General features: G+C 43.3%; 1 protein-coding gene across 1 annotated transcript; it reads right to left on the bottom strand.

The window, feature by feature from the left end:
• Nucleotides 1-672: 672 nt before the first annotated feature.
• Nucleotides 673-16627, bottom strand: LOC111629478. The gene is made up of 15 exons (XM_023373394.1): nucleotides 16490-16627; nucleotides 10219-10295; nucleotides 10016-10145; nucleotides 9754-9896; nucleotides 6900-7002; nucleotides 6001-6167; nucleotides 5793-5936; nucleotides 5637-5727; nucleotides 5420-5568; nucleotides 5239-5346; nucleotides 3196-3279; nucleotides 2995-3124; nucleotides 997-1112; nucleotides 861-924; nucleotides 673-791 (listed from the first exon to the last, which is right to left on the bottom strand). The coding sequence occupies exons 1-15, from the start codon at nucleotides 16560-16562 to the stop codon at nucleotides 673-675; spliced, it is 1698 nt and encodes a 565-aa protein (XP_023229162.1). The 5' UTR covers nucleotides 16563-16627.
• Nucleotides 16628-20701: the final 4074 nt, after the last annotated feature.

Below are 20701 nucleotides of genomic sequence, written 5' to 3'. Positions count from 1 at the left end.
TAATCCTCTCTAAGGGGCAATTCTTAAATTCTGATTGTCACATTTTTCATATCTCCTTCGTTTAGCTCTTACTTGGCTTTTTAAGGAGTTACTCGGACCCACTAAGTAGTAGACCCACTTGGCCAATGCTAACGTAACGAAATACGTTAGCCTATACCAGGGTGGCGAACCCGTGGCAAGCGTGCCCAAAGTGGCGAGTATGGAAAAATCAACCGGCACGTAACTTATCACACGATTTCGTTTTACTACCCGTTTACGTACTCGAAAGTTTTCCCTATCCGTGTCGAATTTTCGGCCATAATCTCTCTCTTTTCGGGAAATCCACGGGAGGAACGAAGCTCGGGGTAAAAATTTCTCCTACGGTTACGCGTTTGGCTTCCCGAGAACGAAAGCGGCGCCCTTAATCCCCGGGAAGGAAGAAATATCCTCCACTCACGTGCATTTGTCGGCCTCCACGCAGAATTGCGCGCAGTCTTCGTCGGAGTCTACGTTCTNGTCGCACAGCATTCCTCGAACGTAAGACTGCCGGAAAAATCTGGGTTACAATCCGGGGCCAAGCCCGGCTTCCGCCGGCGGATGGTAACTCCTACCCACCTGTCCCAGGTAATAGAAGTCTCCTTCTCCTCCCAGGATTTCTTTGGGCTTCTTCATGCTTGAAGAAATATCCTCCACTCACGTGCATTTGTCGGCCTCCACGCAGAATTGCGCGCAGTCTTCGTCGGAGTCTACGTTCTTGACTTCCTTCTCCGATTCTCTGGGTTTGTCGTGCTCGTCGCTCTCTTCGAATCTTTCTGCAAAAAAAGGAGGAACGTTACGTCTTCGAAGATCTGGACGGAGGAGGAAACGGGAGAAACGCTTACTCAGAGCGGGAACGCGTTCCGTAAGAAGTCCCAGGACGCTGACTATTCCGGGTTCGAAATCCACCTGGAAGAAGAAGAAGAAGCGAAAGTGGGCGGGAAACGGTCGGCCCGCGGCCCGACCTCCCACCCGACTTACCCGCAAGAAGAGCAGACGCAGCGAAGACACCTGCGCATTGGTGGGTATGGAAGTCCTCAGTTCCTCCCGGACGACGGCCGCCACGTCTTCCGCCGCGGTCACCGTTTCGTCACTTCCTGCGGGTAACGATAGGAATGAAACGGTGTTTCCTCAGATAACGACGGGAATAAATTTTTCGAAACCCAACGTCTAAGCCGACGGACTCGATCTAATTCGGTTAATTAACCACTTTGGATCGACCAACTCTAGAAGGTACTGTACTGTACGCGTACCACCGGTCGACGGAAAGGAGACAATTAATAGTACGCGTCGATTCGTATAAATTCTTTCGTTTTCCACTCCATTTTCGTCACATTTCACTCTTTTACGTCCGATACCGGCGCGACACGAGTAGCGGTTTCTAATTTTGTATAAAACAAATTGTTGAAGCGCTCGATTAGTACGTAATTAACATTAAACAAACCTTTCATTTACTTCGCCGGTTATTTGTTCGAATGTCCGCTACCGCCCGCTTAAGCTAACAGAATATATAGGGGCAGGGCCGGATCATCGCATAGACATATGAGACAAATGTCTAGGGCCCGGTCAAACTGTCTATTTTGAAAAGATTTGTAAATAACATAGTTTACTTTTCTGTTGGGCAACTGTATATAATAAACAAAAATATACAGTATTGCTTTTTATATGGTTATAGTGAATTCTAAAATCTAAAGAAAATGTACGTGGGTTGTTCAAAAAGTTCCCGGACCTTTTTAATAGCGCGCCTCCAGTTGGTTATTTTTTAATTCGCTTGGAGGCATTGTGTCCGCGGAAATCTCCCGAGTAACTTCCTTCAACCCGTTTGTTAATATCTTGTTTTGGTGATTAGTTACGGCCGTTTATGTTAAGGGGTGTTTGTGGAGTTCGGCGAAAACTCGGATCCGCAGAAATCAGCTCTTTGAAAGAGCAGCGTTGTTCTGTGAAATTCTGTGTCAAACTCCGAAAATCCTTCACGGAAACTTCCCACGGGTGGGTGAAACAGCCCCCGCTGCAAAAAAGCTCGACAAGTTCGCTCAAATGTTAAGGTGATGTTGACTGTTTTTTTTTCAATGCAAAGGGTGTTGTGCATCACGAATCTACACGAATCTACGAATCTACAGGCCAGACAGTCAACACGGAGTACTACTTGGTGTTATGAAACGCCAAAGAGACAGAATCAGGCGAAAACGGCCCGAACTTTGGAGGAGCGGCGAGTGGTTTTTTTCATCACGACAACGCGGCGGCTCATTTGTCCCTCCGAATTCGTGAGTTTTTGGCCCCCCTACTCATCTGACTCGACACAAAGAGACGTTTTCCTGTTCTCCAACAAACTAAGATTTGCCACCATTCCAGAGATAGAAAAAAACGACGGAGGAGCTTACGAGCATTCCGGAAAAAGCGTTCCAGAACTGTTTCAAAAAGTGGAAAAACCGTTGAAATAAGTGTATACGTTGCGGAGGAGACTACTTTGAAGGGGACCCTGACAAACACGTGAAGTATTTTTTTTTTGTAATAAATAAAGTTCGGGAACTTTTTGAACAACCCTCGTATTCTCATGTTTCTTTTTATCGAAAGTAAAAGAAAACTCCCAATAATTTAGAATTATTTTTATAGCGATAAGAATAATATTAACTATATGTATTCTTGAATCCTGTGAAATATTGTTAAATAATTTTGCTTTTATTTTTTATAAAGCAGCTGCAGTGTCCGTATGCGATTTAATAGAAATAATAGTAACAAAATTTATTAATTGAAATTTTCTTCTTTTCAAAATGTCTAGGGCCTCAAAGTGGGTTAATCCGGCCCTGTATAGGGGTTTTTTCTCCTTTCTTAAATGATCGAGCGCTTAAATAGCGCTTAATTTTCGATTCGTTCCGCCAACTGCTTTTGTCTACCGGCATAAAAAGGTGTGGGAAGGGAGGACTCGGGTTTCCGGACGGCAGAACGCGCGTCGGAAAGGAACCGGGGATATAGAATTACCCGAAAAGGTGATGAGGAAGTAGCTCTTGCGCGAGGGAACTCCCTCGCAGTCGGAGACGTCGAAGGGACCGAACCGGAAAGTGGGAAATTTGTCGTAGGCGAACAAGTTGTAGATCAGCCGAACTCCCACCTGCAAAAGACGACAGAAGGATTCCGTCAGGCTGGACCGTGGAAAGCGAACAAGAGGGAAGAAGTACCTACCCCTCGATCGTCGTAATCGGCAACTTCCACTCGGACCGGACTGGCTCCCTCCACTTTTCCGTCCACCGCCACCGACCAGTAATGCTGAAAATAAAAGAAACCGGGTGGCTTTTACCAGTAACGTTGGAGACCGCCGCCACTTTCCGATAAAAGAGAACGACCGTCGAAAACGGGAGAAAAATAGCCGAAAGTTCCGATCGCTCCCGTGTGGAAAGAGGGCCGAATCGTTCCCAAAAATTCCCGGAGGAAGTAGTAACCGCGGCGACGATGCTAGAAGATTATTTCTAAAATGCCGACGTCGGCATTTTAGAAATAATCTTCTAATATAACGGCCTTAATATTCTGGCTTCTAATATAACGGGTCGATCGGTCGTTAATCCGGCGCACTTTGACTGGTGGGTACGAGATATATATCCGCCTTTAAAGGGTATGGCGACCAGACTGCAAATTTGTAAGTTCGTATAATCGGTATCCGCTGCCGGTCACTCTCTACTAGATATTTATACGCGGTCCAGAAGTAATACAAAACTTTTGGCATCCGAAGAAGCGCGGGAGTCTGGCCGTAAAGAATTCCGGAAGCCGCGTCTAAAAAGGGCGAGAAAAGTGTCCAGAATCCCAGCAAATAAAGATTTACTACGTAGTCTTTTGATAACGTCGGACTCGGTAATTACATCTACGAGAAAAGCGCGTGAGCGTAGTTATTAATCTCCGGGTAACGGGCCCCAAATGTCCAAATAACCGCGGCAACAAACACGGGGGAAAACGATTTCCACCATAGAAATAGTCGCCATAGTGCGTAATGTATAAAATTACGTTTCTTTTACGATTTATTGTAATTACTGTAAGTATATTTCGATTACAATGAAATCGTTTCGTTCTTAATATAGCCTAATTTTGTCTGGCTAGATTGGCGAAATCGTACGTCGCTCGTTGGCGGATTACCCTTTGATATTCGGCCGCGAATGGCGCAGTTACGAAAAAATATATCCGACCGATCTAAGACATTTTAAAACTTCTTTATTCCTCTACTGTACGCATTTTAAAGAAGTTTTAAAATGTCTTAGATCGGTCACTCGGTCTGATAAATTTACCCTTACGTAAGGTAACGTTTGTAGCTATATAAATCAAATAGCGTAACGTAATATAATACAAGGGTTAGAAGTACGAAATAATCTAATAATATTAATCTTCGCTGTCCGAACAAGGCCGGGCTCGTTCGCTAGCGACGAAATACACCTAAACCGGTAGCGGGTTGACCGCCGGCAAGGAGGAGTTTCCGCAGCTTTTTGCCCCAACAAAGTTCCCCCGGAAAGCGCTCTTTCCCGGGCAGAGGACCCTTCCGTCGTTATTCCATTAATTCTTCCGTCTCGTGGCCGCGGATGGAAAATGGCAAACCACGCGGTCGTATTCCTCGTCGGTTCCGACCCTGATATTCTAGCGTAAAGGTGATGAAGACCCAGAACTACTCGTAGGTATTGCCTGGGTGTGAAAGGAAGAAGGAAAAAGGATTTTAGGGAAGAGGTGAAGATGAAGTAATAAAGCGAGATAGGAAAGGGATGAAAGGGAAGTATTACGAGCACCCTGCTTCTTTTATTGAAACATAAATCAAAACATACAAAACGGCACCTGGCCTATAAAAATACAAAATTTCAATTATTTACAATTGTTGACATTTTGTATTTTTATCGGCCAGGTGCCGTTTTGTATGTTCCGACCGCGGTATAACCCGTCACCTTCGTCCGAAGAAAAAAACAAAAAACAAAATGGCGAACGGTTAGTATCGTCCGTCTAGAACAGTGGCGCGGTAGAGTGGGCAATTTTGGGGGAGCCGAGTTAAACGGATAAAAGGCTTTTTAATGCCAATTCGATAAAACTCCCGCTTCATTAATTAATAAGAAGAGGCGACGCGATATAATAAAAACCGCATATTAATTAGGAAAAGAATTTTGAAAAATTTTTCGGTTTCTTTTTTTCTCTTCGGAGGGTGCCGGTTCCACTCCCGGTGCGCCACTCGTCTAGACTCCGACCCCGGTGGACACTCACGTTAGTGAAGTAGTAAGTGTAGACGGTCCTGGCCGGTCCTTTCTTTTCTTCCGACGATTTCGGTATCACGGACTCCCACACGTCGCACAGCATTCCTCGAACGTAAGACTGCCGGAAAAATCTGGGTTAGAATCTGAGGCGGAAGTCCGGCTTTCGCCCGCGGATGGCAACTCCTACCCACCTGTCCCAGGTAATAGAAGTCTCCTTCTCCTCCCAGAATTTCTTTGGGCTTCTTCATGCTTCCGATCAGTCCGTCTTCGAAGCTCTCCAACGTCTGGCCGCGGACGGGAAAGGCGTCGCATTTTCGGTCGGCGGTGACGTACATCATGCCTGAAAAAGACCCGAATTGCGAAATTAGGGGGAGGACCGGGGAAAGCGGCCGCCCGGGGAGTACTCACCCGTGTTAAAGTCGTAGACGGTGGACTTGGATCCGTCTCGGCCTCCGCGGACGTCCAGTCTGGCCAGTTTCCTGTCGTAATGGTACCACAGCTGGGGAAAAAGAAGAAGAGGGTGAGCCGGGACGGGGCGGGCCCCGAGTCGGAAGAAAAACTTACCCTGAATGGAACGATGGTGTCTCGATTGTTCTTTTGGTCGTCGGTCAGGTTGCGAAATTCCCCGGAGACGAAGAATTTTCCGGAGCGAGCGGGCGGATCCGGGCCCTGGTTCCGCAGTCCCGGGCATCCGTATCCCGACGGAGGCTGAGCGGAGAAAGAGGGATTACAGAAGGATATTGCGGGGACGGCGGACCAACGGAAGTCTTACCCGGAGCATGCGGCTGTCGAAGACGAAAGTCCGGAACATGATGTAGTCCAAAGTCTGCTCGAACATCCCCTCGTCGGAGTCTTCCATCGGCTTTCCTTTTCCGTACAGTCTGACTCTGATGGGAACCATTTGCCGGCTGACGTTGGTGGGCGTAGCCCAACTCTCCTCTGAAAACACGCAAATTTCGGCTTTCCGTCCGTGGCTTTCTCCACCACTCCCGTAGAATTTGTCCAAATTCTATGGAGTGGTGCCCGCGCGGAATCCCGTCCGCTGCCCGAGCTAAAACGAGAGGGAATCCGACGTCCTTTCGTTCGACCGGCGCGGTGTCCGGCGCGATAAAGGACCGCGGTAGAGTGGCGGACTCGTTCTTGTCTTCGTAGTAAGTTAAGAAGCGGATAAGAGGTCGAGGCGACAGAACCGATCGAGGTTTCGTCTTGGACCCAGAGAGATCTGCCGAAGGGGGTGTGGCCGGAGAGTTTCTTAAATGGGAAAACCGCCACGGTTTTGGCCTTAACGCGCGAAAATATCTAAAGAATGGGTGCCCGGGCCTTGCCGGAAGCGGTTCCGCGCCGGGCCGTACGAAAAGACAAAGATTTCGGTCCGACCGGGCGGCGGACGGCCACGCGAAAGAAACGGAAGCCGAGGTGCGCTGGTTTAACGACGTTTAAATTATCGTTTCTAGAAACAGTTTGACCCCTTTCCATACCTAATCTCGCCCAGAAATTCGTACGACAATTCCGTGGATGGCTTTCCGGGTTTTCCTCTCTCTTTACTTTAAGGAAAATTACATAAAATCGGCGCAACTTTGGCGAAACGCGACGCCGCGGACGGAGGTAACCGGCCGGCAACGTTCCGGTAAAAGGTAGGTTAGGTTGGGGCGGGAGTGGCGAAGAACTTACCGGAGAAGAAGTAGTCGACCTGAATGTCGTCGTTGGCCCAGTAGTCGCCGTTGAACTTGTGACAGCGAATGCCTTCCACCGTGTCCTTCCCCACGTATTGCATCTGGTAAAAAATAAAAATCAAAGAACCAGAGGTCAACGGAAATCCGCCAAAGTCGAGCGCGCCGTTCTCTTTTTAGCCACGTCATCGAATGCCGGCTCCATCGTAATAAACACAGAGAAGCGATCGAAACTCTAAAGCGATTTAATGGCTCTGAATTGGCATTGGATACGAAAACTGTGATTCGGGAAAGCGGACTAACCATAAAGATGAGATGGGTGAAAGCCCGTGCGGGAATTAAGGAAAACGAGAGGAGGGCCGACTTCTTGGTCCAAGAGGCAGTTCAACGCCAATAATATCATATTGCGGGATCTCTCTGCCGTATATCAAAAAACTGCTTAGGCAAGAAACGCTCGCCCGAGTATCTCGCCATTCCGCCAGATACGTACGGCGAGAAGGGCCACTCCCAAATGTGAAGAAAAGAGTAAGAGAATTAAATTGGTTACCGCTAGACCACCCGAGGACACAAATCTACTCGGGACGTTCCAACAGCAAAGCAAACTTGGCAAAAATTAAGAGAAGAGAAAGCGCGGTTTGTGAATGTGGTGAACAAATTTAACGTTTAGACCAGGGGTGTCCAACCTTTTTGTTTCTCTGGGCCGCATGGGAAGAAGTCAAGGAGTTTTGGGCCACAAGTATATATAATATACTTATATATACTTGTGGCCCAATATACAATTATATTTATATGTACAAGTATATTTAAGGATTAACATGTCTAGATTATAATAATAAGTATTAAAACTTTATCAAGAAAAAGGATATTTTAAAAGTTACTTCTACAGACACTTTCAATTTTTACTTAGAAATAGATAAATTTCATTTATTATAAACGAGACAAATGGAAATTTATTTGAAAAACACAAATATTTGTTACATTTGGGTCTCTAATTAATAAAAAGCGACGAAACACCATTTTAAAGTGCATTTTTATTCAAGTAATAAAATTATAAATAATATGTAGCCCAAAAAGTAGCCAAAGCGCCAAATGATATTTTTTACGTCAAACAAAAAAAATAGCCACATTTGGCTCAATGTAGCCAAATCTTGCAACATTGGAAAAAATACTAAATAAAACAAAGGATTATAGACCCAAGTGCAGGGAAAGGAGAGAAAGGACAAAAGATAAAATAGTGAGAAAGGTTGGAAAATTAAGGGTCAACAGAAGATCTATTTAATCTTTCTCACTACTACATCTTTTGTCCTTTGTCATCTTTCCCTCCTTTTCCCAAATTTCGGTCTATAATCCTTCGAGTCACAACTCCAGCTTTATTTAGTAATCTTTCCGCATTCACACATCTCCAAGTATTTTAAAATATTCCCTTTCCACTCAAAAATAAAATATGAATAAAGGTTTACTGCTTTGTGAAACTTTTTTTTGAGTTTATGCCGTTGAAATAGATAAATAATAAAAAAAATTAAAACATTTTGTCGGTTTTGTTTACACGTTTATTGGGCCACATTGGAACTTGCCTTGGGCCGCATGCGGCCCGCGGGCCGCGGGTTGGACACCCCTGGTTTAGACCATCTAACGAACGAATGGCTCGGATTCGAAAGAGACGGGATGCAATTGCGCCTGCAGGTAATACATTAATTACGGACTCGTACCACCTAATAAGACAGAGCTATCTTAGAGCCTTTGCGCGGAAAATCCTGGCGTAAGGGTTCGAGACGCCAGCTGCTTCCCGACATTGTACGGGCGACGAGTAGCCGCAATCGTTCGTTCGACAAGATCCTACGTACTGTACAATACAGTACGTTACTTTTACGACTGTACTTTTCTTATATTTGTATGTTTGATAAATGGTTTGTAAGTCTAACGTTTACTTAGAAATAAAGAGACGTTTTCCTGGCATTGCCTATGCGAGACAATCACGTAAGGAGAAATGACCAACATCTAATGAAAAAAATAAAAAATGCCGGAGCGGCGGGAGGTCGGCTGTCTGGCCGTTGGTAAAATACCCTGATACATCCGAAGCGCCGTCTATCAAAATTTTTCGGGCAGGCGGTCAGTCTGGCCCGATCTAGCACCGGGCCAGTAGAGCGAGTACTCCCTCCCGCTTTCCGTCTGGGTAGTTCTTTTCCTAATCCTCGAAGGACCTTTACGGATAAACAAAAAATTCGCGACTGCTAGCCTATTCTTCAAATATTGATATAAAAGAAAGTAATAAACGACATTTATCCGTTGACCGAAATCACATTCCTGGCGGTGAAAGCCGAGTTAACCCTGAGTGCAACGGGCGCCATTTTGTGGGAGCGCCGATCCGACGTCCAACGGTAGCTTCTCGTTATAGAACTGTACTGCGCCCAGCCCTTTTTTTCATCGTTTGTTCTCCTTTTTTTTATTGTCCGCGGGCGCAGCTTCCCAGAGGATCAAAAGTGTTAAACGCTGGGCTTCTTCGACAATAAAAGCTTTACGCGACCGTTCTCGCCTAAGCTACGTAACTAAATAGGGCACGGAACTTCGGGGGCTCCGCCTCACAAATTATTTTAAACGATTTACGGATAGGGTCGAACGGATTTCTCGGATGGCGTTACCACGCGCGTCTTTCTATATTATTACTTTACGACAATTACTTCCAGCACCTACGCCTGGATCTTCCTTCCGGACTCGATTCCGCAGCCGGTTTCCCGGCCGCGGCCGCGTAAACTACGGGCCGGACCCGGGCCAAACGTTTTCTTTCCCGTTCGTCGACGTCTCAGTCGGCGGAAGCGGGAGGGGGTGGCGGAAAAGGTTACTTCGAGAACGCTTACCTGCGGATTGTCGGCGCCCGATCGGAGTAAAGAAGTGGGGCCGAAGTAGATGGTTTTTCCGCCGGGCGAATACAGCCAATTGGTGAAGTTGTAGTTGAGCAGGTAGTCGGAACTTCCCGCCTTCTCCACCCGACAGGCGTCATCTGCGGAAAGAGAAAATTCGGAAGGGTCCGGGGCTTTTCTTCCCCTTTCCCGGCCGGCCGCTTCCGTCGGAGAACGGAAGCGTGGGCCCGGAGAGGAGGAGATGCCGAAAGACGCTGACCTTTGAGCACGGCGATTTGGTCCTGGGTGGGGTAGAAGAAGACGCTTTCCACCTTTCCTTTCCGGATGATTTCCACTCGGGTCAGGTTCTTGGCCGCGAAGTAATACTCGGTGACGTATATGCTCTCGTCCTGCAAACGGAAAAAACACTTTCGAACCTCTTCTCTTCCGGAAACCGGAAGAAAAGAGGCCGAAGGAGCTTACCTGCGGTCTGTTGTTTATTTCGATCTGAGCCACAAAACCGTTTCGCATCAAGTTGGTCACGTCCGGAAACGAAGGATCTGCGAAGCGAGGCAAATTATTGATATCAATCTGCCGACAAGAATAGCGAGAAGCGGTCGAACATTCGGTGACGTCACGGTCGACTGGAGTCGAACGTCGAGTAGTTTGCCGGGCATATTTCCGCCCGGTTTCCCCGCGGACGGAGCTTAACGGCGCTACCGTCCGGGTGTCGACGGATGGCGGTGGGTGTAATAGTCGGCGTTTATTTGTTTAATGAGAGGAAAGTCGTAACATAGCAGGTACGTCGGAAGATGTCCCCAGAAGCCAGATTCTAGACACTTTTCGTTTACGAAAAGAAAAACTTGTCTAACTTTATCTAAAGTCCGCATTATCGAACTTTTTAATTCGCAATCGTTTCTACTACAAGCGGCAATTTGTATTAAATAGGAAAATTATAAGCTTTCTTCCTACTCCAAAGTTAATTTCGGTCTTTTCTTAATCCCTTCTTCGGACAACTTTAAACAAATTCATTTTCTTTTTTAACATTAATTGTTTCTAACTTAAAGAATTTCTACCGTCGACAGTTGGGTCATTTTGTCACGGATCGATTCCGTCCGTATCTTACGTAACGAATTATCCAGTTAATAAATATAATACAATTAAATATTTATAAAGCGAATGTAATTTAATTTGATTAGGCCGAGAAAACTTAATTTACTACGACAGATATAATTACAGTCGCCCCCCCTATAATTACGGTCCCTATAATTACGATTCCTATAAAACTACGAAAAAATATACGTATTTTCGAAATGTTGAGTCGGATTAGTGTAGAATCGATTAATTTTATGGAAGAAAACCTTTCAATCAGCCATAGCCCGTAAACTTGACACGTGTCGGGCTGTATTGGAACGACTTGTAAGAAATCGGATTCCTAATAAATTGGAACGTATCTATATCTTATAGGGGGTCGACTGTATAAAAATAATAATTTATTTTTATAATTATATCTGGCTGGCGTACGACGTATTATCCATGTACTGTACGTAAACCTATATTAATATCGATACGAAATTACAAAATTCGTTATAAAACACATTACATAGAAAGTTCTTTCCGCTCGGTGTCCCATCCGCCCTTCTCGAATTTTTTGCCGCGTTTTCCCACGTTTTTCGTCACTGGAAAGCGCAAAAGTCTATATACTTTACGTCCGCCGTTATTAGAACAGACCCGTGGTATTGTTTTTGAAAAATAAAATATAAACCAAGAAAGCCCGCTTAATTACTATTAGCGCGTTTGGGTTCTGGTTCAATCGTTATACGTCGATACCCGGTCGGACCGTTAATTAAGCTCCGCCGACGGGAAAACCGGTCGGTGGGTTTTAGAAAGGCGCCTTTGCCAGTCGGTTGGATGACGGGGACAGTTACGACTTTATAAAGTTGCCGGTTCCGGGCTAAACCACTTCCGTATTTATTTAGCCGTAGAAAAGCGCGAAACCAACGAAAAGAATTGCCGGTGGAGTCTCGAGTAATACGAGGAGGAACCGGTAACGGCCGGGCAGTCGGATCTAACCATTAATTTTTTGGACCGAGGTAAAAATACGATATGTCGTTTACGGCAAAAGATAGGTAAGACTACGGGAGGATTTCGATATTTTACCCAACGCCCGGAGCGCGGGTCCCGTAAAAACCGCGGATAAATAGAGAAAAGTAAATATAAGCTTTATTTCTTTGTTTTAAATAATAACTAAATTTTGTAATGGGCAGTTTTAATAAAGAGTTACTTTAATACGGGAAAATTAGTGCTATATTAAGTTTAAAAACTATTAGATTTAGTTATAGTAAATAATTGCGCGGGTGTTGGAGACGAATAAAAATATAGCTGGTTGGATTATTATACCGCCAGTCGAAATTAAACTAACGAACCTTTAACGTTCGTACCTTAATAAATAGCCTAGAATTTTAGATATCGAAATATTCAATAGCGAACTCGAAAAAAATCCCCTGGTAACGCGTAATTAAATCTTTGGTGGGCATTGTTAAAAGTTAACTTAAAAAATTAAACTGAAAGTATGCGTGGGTATCGAAGGAAAATACACGAGCGTGTCTATTAATAGTCTACGATCGAACGATTTAATTTATGAAAGTTTTTCGTAGACACGGTACGATCGATTTCGGAGGTAATGCCGCGACGGTCCACGTCATATTTCGTCCGGGTAACGCTTCCGGAAACCTTCGGTCTGGCTTTTCTCGATTTCTACTCGGGCCGTCCGGATAAATGTCGGAACAGAGAGCGCTACGGTTATAAGAAAAAACGGCCGGAGACGTAATGTAGCCGAATATAAATTTATATCTACGGTTAAAAATGACGAATTTTTGTCGTATTTTTGGGTTAGCGCTGGATATATTTACCCGGCATTGTAGCCGGGACTCTCCCGGGAATACTTTCCGAAGTTATTTCCGATTTTCCGACTCGGAAGTTTTTCTTACGCGTTATTTGATTCGACGCGGTTGGGCGGAACTATGATTATAATATCGAAAAATATCCTCGAAATCGATCTTTTTCGTGGATATTTTTCAAATAGACGTTACAAAAATACGAAAAGTAACTTTTTGGCCGAGATAAAGCTAATTTTTGTTTGCCGTAATTGTAAAAAATTGTCGAAAAAGAAAACTTGCCACTGTACGACGAGATTTAACAGCAAAAATCTCTTACGATAAATAATGTTTGCGCCCGACGTCCTAGGCTAAAAGTCGGTTTCGATAAGTTCGGCGATTTCCGTAGGTAGTTCGGCTTTTTACCTTCTGGCCAATTAAAAATAAAGAAGTAAATTTACATATACGGTAAACGCGTATCAAATAGAAAACGCTGTCTTTTTGAAAGGCGAATAAAAGCGCACGTATTTTTCGTTTAAAATTTTATTTATCAAAATGCTCGTTTTTACATTCGATTAGACTTTTCCAACGGGAGAATGGTTCGAATATAGCATTTTTAGCATTAAAAATCGAGTTACTTCCTCTTTTATCATCGCGCCATTTGTAAATTGTTTTCCACGTCGAGATACGATTATCCGAAGATAAAAAGAAGTGCGGTAATCCAACGGAGATAAGTCGGCGGAATAGGAAGGTCGAGATAAAAGTTTTCGTCCCAATTGCATTTTTTATTTCTTGTCATTTCTGCCACGCGTGCACGAGCCTTATCTCGTAACAACGAAAACGCCTCGACCATTCGGCCAAGACGGTTGTTTTAGCCTTAAATTAATTAATTTCTCACCTATTCTTCGCAGCCGTTCGCCGAAAAAACGTGCCGCGACGAAGGTAGATTTCTTTTCGAGAGTCGTTCGAATCATTTATAAAAATGGTATGGTTAAACTGTCCTCCCGCCGAGAAAGTATAAGCTAATGCGAAGGTAACTGTTTTGACCATTAGAATTATTTTAAACAAAAGAAACGTGCATTTTATTGACGTTTGAAAAAATGGCATTATTCATTTGGTTACCCGATGGTTCTACTACTCGATGCGTCTTATTCGTATTACGATTAGCCTGTGGCGTCGGATACGTAAAAGAAGTTAAAAACGCGTTTACCGTAATTCGTTATAAAATTCATTTTCTATAGTTAATTTTAAAGCTTTTCTAACGCGCACGAAGAGGAATAATACCCAGGCGAAGCTTTCGAGTTAATAAATAAATAGAAAGCGGAAATGCTTGGCTAAATTACGACTTTAAGCCACCAACTTCGCCAGTTCCTTCCGCGCTCGACATGGCCACTTCTTCTCTGCTCGCGCGTACACTGGCTCGACTCGATTCTGGGGGCGTATCGTAGCTCCGCGGTGGGGGCGCCCGGGTTTCTCGGTTTTACCATACGGTAACCCCGCGATAGATACGCTTCGACGTCGTCTCGTTACTTTTAGCCATTCGATAATTCGTTTCGACTGATCGATTAGCCGCGATATTCCCGGTCGACTTATTTTTCGTCGTAGCCTACGCGACGACGCCGGGTTTCGTGGCATTTAAAATCGCGGAGATAGCCAAGTTTTCTAAGATCCGTATATCCCTTCTTTTAGCCGTATCGGTGACGCCTTCGCCTTTACTAAGCCGAAGTTACGTCGTCGGCCGGCGAAAAGAGTTTAATAGATAATTAATATAAGCGGAACCGAGACCGCCGGTTACGAATACTTTCGATAACCGTCCGCGGAAATTACGTAAGTTTTGTTTCTAGGCGGCGATGTAAACTCCGGTAATATTTTATCTCCGCCACCGTAGTTACGTAGAATAAAAAGACTTCCGGAAACCCTCCCAGTGGCTCGGCACCAGGAACTTAAATTACGGACGACGGCTTTAATTAATTAATTAATGGAACGGCCGGATGCGGTGGTAAAACGGAACTCGCTGTACCACCGCGCGGATTTTTATGCGTTGGACGAAACTCGTCCCCGGTCTAGACCTAAATCTTTATAAATACTATCGCCCGGTCACGCGGCCTTTTGGGGCGAGAGGGCACCTATCCCCCTTTTTGTAAATCTTGGTAATATATATACAGTGGAACCTCGGTATACGTCTGCTTTAGAATACGTCAAATTCGGAATACGTCCTGTTTAGACGAAACAAATTTTGCTCGGTATACGACTTAATTTAATTACTGTATACGCTCCCATCTATGAACAAGTTGCACTATCGGTATACTACACCAGACTAGACGTTCGCGGTGCCACAGTTTATAACTTTGTTAAATTTCTTCTGATTTTAATTTGTAAGTAAAATTTTATTATTTTTATTAACCAAAAATTGCAAAAAGGCAACAGAAAAATAAAAAAAATGACTAGAATCACAATGGAACTGAAAAAAGAGATTGTTGAGAAATACGAAGATGGCACACGTTTTCGAGATTTAACTGTTGCATTCCGTATTCCGAGAATGACGATATCGACAATCGCGAAAAATAAAGACATTATTAAATCTGCTAACGTTGCGAAAGGGGTTAAATCAATTTCTAAACAGAGATCGAAGGCATTAGATCGTGTCGAGAAATTGCTTTTGCTTTGGATAACTGAAAAACAGTGTGCTGGCGACAGCGTATCAGAACTGATATTAAAAATCACTTGAAATGTGCGAAACATAAGGCAAACCTAGTAGCAACAGAAGCAATTATTTGCGAGAAAGTTAAAAAGACACATGCTGATCTCATGAAGAATCAACCAGCAACTAGCCAGGATAGCTAGGTGTTTAAAGCCAGCCATTTTTTTTTTACATGAGAACGGATTAATCGTTTTTACATTACTTCTTATGGGAAAGGTTGGTTCGGTATACGTCCTATTCGGTATAAGTCCAAACATCGGGAACGGATTAAGGTCGTATACCGAGGTTCCACTGTATATTATAATCATATTTATAACTTATACATATATATATATATATATATATATATATACATATATGCTATAAATATGATTAAGACTAAAAATACGAGTTAAGTTACGAGTTAGGAAAAGGAATTGTTTTGGAACGACATACCCGTAGCGTGGTTAATTATGTCAGAAACGATTAACAAAGCGTATAAAAGAAAAATGGTTCCTGGAAAATAAATTCTTTCCGTGTTCTTTTATTGTTTTTCGTTTTAATTCTCCTTAACGTGTATAAATATGTTTGTTAATTACAAAATCGTTTTAACTGGTTTAACTCGTTTCTTAAAAAAATATTTAAATTTACCGGATAGCGGCTCAATAGAAAAGAATGGCGATCTTTAATTAATAAAGAAAATAATCAAAATCATTTTTAAGAATAAAAATGGAAGGTGGGAGATAAGGAGAGTCCAAAGTATTCGAGGCCATTTCTTTGCCTCCGACCGAAGTACGAGTCGTTTTTGATAGGAAATGAAAAATTTCCTTTAAGTTTAAAGTTGTCGAGATTGATATAGCTCCTGGTACCCCGGACGGTTTCGGAAGTTTTATCTTCTCGTTCGTTTATTAAACTCTTTCCCCACGCGGAGTAAATTCCTTACGGAAACGACTAGGAAATTTCTTTATCCTCCCATTTGTTCGGGGGCGTCCGTACATCGGGGCGCGTGGCCCGTTTTCAGTCGGGGTTGCCCTTTTCCTAATCCCCGAGGGGGCTCGACCGACGGAAAATTCGCGACTTCTAGCCTATTGAGAAAATTTAACCCCTTAAGGACCCGAGTGTAAGGAAAGCCGTCGTATCCTTACACGGCCCTCCGATTCCGGCTAAGCCAGAGGGGAAAGACAAAAGCGCTACTCACCGTCCGGGTCGTCGGAACGACCGGGATGGATCCCCAGGCACAGGAGAAGAAGAAACGGCGCCGCCACCTTCATCTCGGCCACTTTCGCCAATGCCGTCGAAAGGGTAACGGATTGTCTTTTCGGGCCCGCGATTCCCACTCCCGCCGGCAGGAGACGGAATCCGCCCCCCGCCCGGACGGACTTCGCCCCCGTCCCAGATAACCAGAACAAAGGGGGGCGTCTCCTTATCGACCGCCGGAAACGACCTCCTCCTTTCGTTTCTCTTACGGAAGGTGCGCGTCCGACTTTTTTAGTCGGCTTCAAATTCTCCCCCCACCCCAAGGTATCGGTCGGACGCTGGCCGCGCGTGCTTCCCAACGAGACGCGTACGCCCGACGTCGGAGCGGTCGTGGCCCGGCGCCGTAACTGGGAAACGTGGGAACGGCGGTGTCCCGACCGGGTCTGAGATTTTACTTTTTGCTCCGCTATTTGTTTTCGAAGGGAAAGACGAGCCATAGAAAACGGTGGGTTATTTTTTTAAATCGAACCAAAAACGTTAAACTTTGAAAATAAATTTATAATATAGATAATATTTTTGACCATCCCATTCGGAACCCTTTCGTCCCGGGCCCGTCGCACGCTTCCATCTTATAGAGTCATTCTTTTCTCCCGCCTACTCCTCGTCGCGCTTTTGGTTCTTCTAACCGCTCGAACGAAAAGTTGTGTCCGAACGGAGGTATTTCGTTTCGTTACTTCCCGCGCCACCACCCCAGAATGAGGCGGCCGGGTCTTTTTAAAATCGACCGAAAAACGAGGTCAGAACGTGTTTCGCTGACTTCGAAGAAGACCGTATTTTTCGGTCGTTCGATTCAATTAGCCGATTTTCTGGCCACCTCCGTGCGCTGTCCGCGTTAAGGCTCCTTTTTATCTTTTTTATCCGGCACGCCGGTTGTACGGAGGTGTTTTAAAAAAGTCCGTCGACTTTTAATCCGTGCCCGTGCCGGCGCGGTGTATCGAAAATAAATTAAATCCTTATTTATTTAAAATCTACTTTAAAGGAATCCGACTCCGACGAATAATATTAAAATATTTGAATTTTAAATATTTTTAAATGTAAAATTAATTTTACTCCGGGTGATAAAATATAGGGTAGGGAAAAATGCCTTGCCTGATATAAACGAAACCGCTAGACGAACGTATTTCGAAATGACATCTTACCCGGCTTATTTTTACTGAGGTGGGAAAGCGTTATTATTTAATAGTGTATTGCGCAATACGGGTTCGAGTAGTTTTTTGGAATTTTCTTTTCTTCGTTTTATTCTTCTTCTTCGAATCTGTAGAGCGTACACGCCGGACTCCTTTTCGAAATCCGTCACCGGACTCGGTGAAAACGTGCGATGGTTCGGTATCTTACCCGTCGTATTACGAATTTGCTTATTTTAGCCTAGGTTGTTACGTTTATCGCCGAGTGTCGAGATCGGAAAGTTCCGAATCGGGGGGAGAGTGGGGTGTTCGCATTTCCTGGATTCTCAGAGAATAAGCGTTGTATAACGACGAGTAGACGGGGTCTGGTGCTCGGATACTATCGATAGCGCTATCGGTACTATCGATGTTTAATGTTTTTTCTAATGGACATTCTACAATTTAAAGATAAGAGAAATATTGTTTTCCTCGACAGTACCGAGAACTACACGGTTAACGGTTAAACTTAGAAAGAATAGATAGCGCTTTACTGACAGGAAAAATTTTTAAATCTAATTTTAATACCAGATGATAAAAAATAAATATTGTTTTTATGTGAAAAATACGATAATAAAATTGGACTACCGATAGTAATGATATTTTTAAGAACCACTGGTGTAAATGGTCACCGCCCGACGAGAAAAATAAGCCGGTATTTCACCGGCCATCGAGATGTTTTCCGTGTCGATAGCAAAAGGGCGACTAATATAAATAAAATATTGGCAATATTTGTTGCGTGCGATTCACGACCGTATTCTATTGTCCGAGATAAGGGAGCTGCGCTATTTATATACGAATTAGAACCAAGATATAAACTACTGTCGCCAAAATATATCGGCAACATACTCGTATCCAACTTATACAAAGAGTGTAAAGAAAAATTGAAAGTTTCGATGGATAAAGCGAAACGTTTATTCGTAACTACCGATATGCGGACTTCGATAAATAATCAGTAGTGTTGTAACGAATATTCTGTTACTATTCGGTATTCGGCCTATTCGGCCTATTTTTCACTATTCGGCCGAATACCGAATATTCAATCACTATTCGGCCGAATACCGAATACCTAAAAACAGGAGTAAGAAATAACAAAAACACAGTAAATTAATCGTTTTGGTATTTAGATTTAATGTTATCGAGTTAGTGTTGTTTGTTTACATTTATTTATAACTTGTAACATGCACAAAATAAAAAAGAAAATAATATTAGTCACTTGTATTCACAATTTATAATTACAAAGATCAGCAACACTCCATTAGAAATGTCTTCGGCACATCGTAGAATGTCGATAATGCGTGATAACGTGGAAAACGTATCTGTAATCTTTATGTACAATTTAGTCTCTATGGCGTGACACCGCGACGAGATCTCGCACCACCTCAAAATCTTTCTAGGTCGACCTGTGGTTCGGCCCGTGGAAAAAGTTTTCTTTCCAATTCGGCCCGGGGGCAAAAACTATTGGCCACTCCTGGTCTAGCCCCGAGCGAGCATTAGTTCTAAATTATGACGCTAGGACGAACGGCGCTAATGACGGGAACTGGATTTGTGTAAGTTTCGTTTTCGGTTAGCGGTGACAAAATATTTTGCTAAAATACGGTGGATTGTCCGTCGTATCGAGTGGAATGCGGCGAATGTAATTTGAAATAGAATCGTAAGCAAAGCTTAAAACATTAAAGCCAAGCAAAGAAAGGACAATAACGGGAATGATAAAGATATCAAATTATTTCAATGTAGTTTGCGTTCGGCTAAATATCATAAAAAGGAAGAAATATTGTCACACTGGCGCGAGATACACGATATTATATTTGTCTTACCAGACGCCCCGTTTTGACCGAGATTGTCCCGGTTTGATGATATGGTCCCAGCGTCATTTCGTCCCGGTTATTTGGTAAAATTTTAAAAGCCCCGAATATACAAGAAGTAAAATTGCGATTTGGCAACTAAATAATCCCCTCTGTTACACTGGCTGTTGCCATTGTAAATATTTTCTATCTACATCTAAGTACTTTTAATTTTAATGCGTAGATGTTTATAGCACGCGGCCTAACGAATTTAGATGTTTTATTTTTTCATTCAGTTATTTTTTCACAGAACTTGTAATAGCCCGTAGCTTATGAGATCCAGATATTTTTATTTTATTTCGTTTCAATTAGAGTTGGCAACACTGAAACTTACACTGATTGCGCCATTGTTACGCGTATCCTATCTTAGTCGAGTTCAAATTGCGAATCGGTATTTGCGATTATTTTGTACTGTACTGTACATTAAGTTAATTTAAATCCCCAAAATGACAAAAGGAAACCGTATATTTACCGACGATTGAAAAAATCTTTGATGGTATTGACAAAGCGAAATACGAACTGTGCTTTTCAGAATTTTCATTAACTCGTAGTGGGCGTTTGGACTTAAATAACTTCTTAATAATGAGACGCGTTCGGTTGAGTTATTAAAAATTGCTTTTAACTCGTTGTTTTTTGATAACAACTTTTTATATAGACTTTTCAACCATAGCTACTTATCCTAGTAGGCTTTATTTTCTTTTGGTAGTATTTTCTCAAAACTGTCCCGGTTTGAGAAAAAACTGTTATGATAAGTCTATATTATATGTTTATATAAAAGCTTATTCCTTGGAATCTAATGAATACTGGTAAATGTATATTTGAATTGCTAACCGAAATTTATATACAGTGGAGCATCGATTATTCGACCCCCGATTAACCGTCACATCGGCAAATTTGAAATGTCCGCTAGTGATATGGCGCTACAATATTTGGCTATGTTTCGGATACCCCGCGTTTCTTTAAGCGGCAAGAGTGTAGCGAAATGACGTCACGAGTAATGTTGGCCAATTAGAAATCAGTTTCAGTGTGTTCGCTGTAAAGAGCTTCTGGAGCGCTGCATAAAGAAACGCGGGGATACTTTAACATCCTTCGTTTCCAATTATACGAGCGCTAAGGTGGATTTTCTTTTTTGCTAGACTTATTATACCA

Source organism: Centruroides sculpturatus, unplaced genomic scaffold, assembly GCF_000671375.1.
Source record: "Centruroides sculpturatus isolate CEXI.00-Female unplaced genomic scaffold, Cexi_2.0 scaffold85, whole genome shotgun sequence".
Taxonomy (NCBI): Eukaryota; Metazoa; Arthropoda; class Arachnida; order Scorpiones; family Buthidae; genus Centruroides; species Centruroides sculpturatus.
Note: the sequence above shows the minus strand (reverse complement) of the source record. Positions and strands in the feature narration are given on the sequence as shown.